Source organism: Phalaenopsis equestris, unplaced genomic scaffold, assembly GCF_001263595.1.
Source record: "Phalaenopsis equestris unplaced genomic scaffold, ASM126359v1 Scaffold000531, whole genome shotgun sequence".
NCBI classification, from domain to species: Eukaryota; Viridiplantae; Streptophyta; class Magnoliopsida; order Asparagales; family Orchidaceae; genus Phalaenopsis; species Phalaenopsis equestris.
In genome coordinates this window covers 838,478-842,999 of record NW_018164971.1, presented here as the reverse complement: position 1 = coordinate 842,999, position 4,522 = coordinate 838,478, and the positions used below count along the sequence as shown (strand labels likewise).

General features: G+C 31.2%; 1 protein-coding gene across 2 annotated transcripts in view; it reads right to left on the bottom strand.

Annotated features, from left to right (window-relative positions):
• Nucleotides 1–610: 610 nt before the first annotated feature.
• LOC110028800 (CBS domain-containing protein CBSX3, mitochondrial-like) overlaps nt 611–4,522 on the bottom strand; it is a 13,421-nt gene continuing 9,509 nt past the window's right edge. For both annotated transcript variants that reach the window (XM_020730797.1, XM_020730796.1), the window contains exons 4-6: nt 2,230–2,303; nt 1,952–2,012; nt 611–1,010 (exon numbers count right to left, since the gene is read on the bottom strand). In XM_020730797.1, coding sequence (XP_020586456.1) covers nt 868–1,010; nt 1,952–2,012; nt 2,230–2,303 — 278 coding nt within the window. In that variant the 3' untranslated portion in view covers nt 611–867. The remainder of the gene's footprint in view (nt 1,011–1,951; nt 2,013–2,229; nt 2,304–4,522) is intronic.

Genomic DNA, 4,522 nt, shown 5'->3' with positions numbered 1-4,522 from the left:
AATAATAACAATAAAGATATGTGAATATTTTACATATTAATTTCAAGAGAATTAATATAAAAATCAGATAAAATCCAAAGACAAGCATGAATGAATGGATAAGAAATCAGCATCAAATGAAGCTTAATCCAAAAAAAAAGGTAGCTTGATTCTCCTCTTCCTCCTTAAAATTAAAATATTATAATGGAAAATTTACAAGCATACCACACAATTCTTGTATATTAACATATCCAACATCCAAAGTTTCATATTGACACTTTTAAAAAGTCAGTGATGGCCATATTTTAGTTTTCATGCAAATATGAATATTCAAATGTTAGATATAAAAACACATTAGAATTGTGTGGCATGTATGTAAATGCCCCTATGCATACATTTAACCCAATTCCTATTTATTTACATATCTAACACCAAAATTTCATCTTTTACATTTATACCGCTCAAAATTTTCACACACAAACAAACTATCACTATTTTCATATTTTAAAAGCGAAATACATCTTTTCATGCATAAATACGACTGACATACATAAAAGATTGAATGGTATGCATGTAAATCTTCCAATAAACTAATTGAAAATAAATCCATCAAAGAAAAATCATAACAAAATGAAGATTACATCAAACCAGACACTCAGCAAATCAACCATTATTCCTATTAACATACAGAAAAATACTACAAAATGTAAGCAGAAAGCAGGAGCACCACATATTTACATTACATAGAACAAACAAAGTCCATGAAGCACAAGCAGCTGCTTAAAAGGCTACAAAGCTGCAGCAAAAGCACAGTTCAGCAGTAACGTCTCTTAAAATTTATTCATTTCAGCGTTGTCAACAACATCTATGGCTCTAAAGCTTCATCAGCTAATAGCCACCCTGTATGTAGGCGTTTAAGCGATTCAGCTCCTCTCTGTGCTCTGTTACAACTGCTCGTACGACGTCTCCAATGGAAACCATGCCTATCATTCCAGTCTCGTTTATCACAGGAATGTGTCTTATTCGATTATCTGCCAATTGATTATGGGATGAGATGAGCTTTCTTGATTAGAAATTTTGATGTTTTTTTTTATTTAAATTGTTTATGTTTTTTTAGGCGGAGTTTGGCTACAAGATGAATTTATGTTAAATAGGATTTATCAAATCTAGTAAAGCCGATGCTCTATGCGATGGAGATGAGCTCTAGAGCGACCGCAGAAGAAATTCTTAAATCCGCCTCACAATCATTTATGTGTTAAATGAGATGGAAAGCGGGAAGAAAAGACCGAATGCAAAATAATTGGATTTAAAGGAGCGTTTGGATTTAATTTTCGGTTATTTGATGTTTGGTTGGATTTATGCTAAATTTATGGCTAAGTCCTATTTAAATTATGCTACCAAACACCGCTTTAATGTATTTATAGCCAATAAGAATTTTGAACTTGATATACCTACCACCTCTCGAGAGTTTATGGTTTATTTGTAAATAGAAAAGATGTTTTTTTTTTTCGAATAGGGTGAGCGCTTGAAGCTGGTATCTTTGGATTCTTCACTTTGTTTCCAACCAATTTACTATTTATTTGAGCACTTAATTATGTGTGGAAATGAAATCATTATGCATGAAAGAGTTTGTGGAGTTTACAAACAATATTGAATTCAAGCTATATCAAATCAAATGATTGAACTTTATAAACATGTTCTAAGAAATAATGTATATATATTTTTCTTTTTAGTTTTTTATGTGTTGTAACGAAGTCATTATATCCAAGGGAGCAAGTAGAGTTTACAAACAATAATGGATTCAAGCCATGCCAGACGAAACTATGAAATACATGAAATTTACAATTTTTTTAATATAATTTCTAGCTTGGAAAAAACAAATAATTAAATATAATGATTTCATTATTCATATGCAAAAAATGAATGAAAAATGAAGTAATAGCTTTCTAAAAGGGGTATATTCAGCTCAAACCTGTCATGAGTTGCATGGCCTTCACAACTTTGGTATCTGGTGACACCGTGATCAATTTATTCTGTAAAAACAAGTGGTAGGAGTAAACATAGTAATTAAAATGAAGAGTTAAAGTCCAAAATAGCATAGGATTCAATGTTCATTATCTCAAATATAATGTTTCTTCAGATTATGTTAATAAAGGAAGAATCATTCTACCAAAAACTTCTATCTAGAGTTTAGATATTAGTTGAGATGAGCATTTAAACTTCAGACAGGCTTATATATCGTATGACTACCTCTTCAGTCATGATGTCCCCAACTTTCGTAGTCTTTGATGATCTTCCTTGAACAATAATTTTCCGAAGATAATCTGCAGCAAGTCAAACAGAAAATGTCACAAAATGTCAAATTATCAGAACTGGTTTAAGAACTTGCCAGCTAGAGAAGCGAATCATGGCTGCTACTGCTTGGATCTAGAGCTCAAATTTGTTTGATGTTATCTTGAGCTGATTCAAGTACGGTTATAGACAGACCACAATCCTATCTCAATGTGAGCCGAATGTGTCCCGTTCACTTTGAATTATGCCCAAAATAGGTTCCAATCTTTGATTGGTTTTGACTCCTAAGGTAATTGTTTAGTTCAACATACATATATATATACTCAGGTGTAATTATAAAGGGAAATTTATATATGTAGCACACAATTCTTAGGTATTAACATATCTCACACCTAGACATTCATATTAATATCAATATGGAACTTTGATGTTTTAATTCTATGCATGAAAAAGGTGTATTTTACTTTTAAAAGTGGAGGATACTGCTATTTTTTATGTGATAATTAAGGTTTGAGTGTTGTGTGTGAATATGAAAGCTTAGGTGTGAGATATGTAAATACGTAAGAATTGTATGCTATGTAAGTAAACCCCACAATTATAAAATATATAAAAAATATATTTGCATCCATATATACAAGCATAAACATTTTGATCTGATCTCAAGTTACCTCAAATTGATACAAGCTCGCCACTATTCAATTATGATCATAACCGGACTAGGCTTGTTAATTAGCTCATTAACTTGGACAAAGCATGATTTGAGCCAATAAAAAATAGGTGATCCGATTTTGAAGAAATTTTTTATGTTTGAAACAAGTTCATGTCCCCAAACCGAATTATAACTCAAATGGCTTGGTGCAAGTGAGGGTCTGATTTTAGCAATAACAACAACAACAATAATAACAAGCCTTTATCCCACTAAGTGGGGCCAGCTGCATGAATCCTTTTTCTTCATTGTGTCCTATTGAGTGTCATATTTTCATTTAATTATAATAAATTAAGATCATTTTTTATACAACATGCCCAATTATTTTTTAGGTCTAGCTCTACCTTTCTTAATATAAGTCAAATCTCCGGCATCTACTCTCCTAACTAGATCATTAGATGGTCAACATTTAATTTTTGGTGCAACAATAGGACTTCGCAGAAAGTCACCTATCATAGTACTACTCTCACCCAAGCACACTTAATTGTAGAGTTCTGATGGGATTCGTTGCAGTTGTGCTGATATAGTTGCACAACAATGAAAATATGAAGTGATTGTTTCTACCCGCAAGAGTGGTGTAGAATGGTTAAAGTTAGATTTTCTAATGCAGCTAGAATGATGTATTAAATATCATTCGCAATTCATATAAAAGAAAGTAGGCTTAGAGAACAATGCTCACTAAATATAATTAAAACTTACTTTGCATGAAAACATCAATGATATTATAATGATCAGTTAAATTCAAATAAACCAACAAAAATTTTGAAAATTGAAAAATCAACAAGCAAAAAAACTGTTTGCACTGCAAAAAAAATCCCAATTATATAAAATTTGAACAAAATAAAAAACTGAAGCAAAACATTAAAAAGATATTTAGAAGCAACTAGATAAAACAAGAGTTCATTGAATTGAAAAAAGTAAAAAAAAAAACCTAAAAGGAGATGATTTCCCTAAGAATTAAATAGTCATACTCATAGTGCACTAAGGAATCACATCCAACAAGCACACAAGATTGAAAACTACAATGAAAAACTTTATTGAATCAAAAGCTAATTTTACATGCCTCACGTGTTAATATTAGTAAGAACCCAACTCCTTAATCGACTGTTTCTCATTGGTTCAATTTAAATTTCAAACGTAATATAAGACTAACAGCTTAGGATAGATCCAATTTAAGCAAAATAATTAAATACAAATTAAGCTAACCTAATGAGAAACCACCCAGAATTGTTTCCATTATAGTTAGAAGGATACATTCAATTCTCCTGTGCCATAATCACAAGCATGTTCTGATAACTGAAAATTGAAAATTACAAATTAACCACTGAACAATAAAACTAAATAAACTTTGCTCAGGCGTTTATTTATTTATTCTATATTTCACTATAGTGTAAGCTCGCACATCTCGATCAAGAAAACGCCTAAATTCCTTGCAAAATGATCTCAATTTCTGTTGTTTAGGCTGTTTATTACTAGATTCTATGATAAAAACTAACCTGGGGGGGGGGGGGGGGGGAAACAAAATATAAAACCCAATTTCCATAA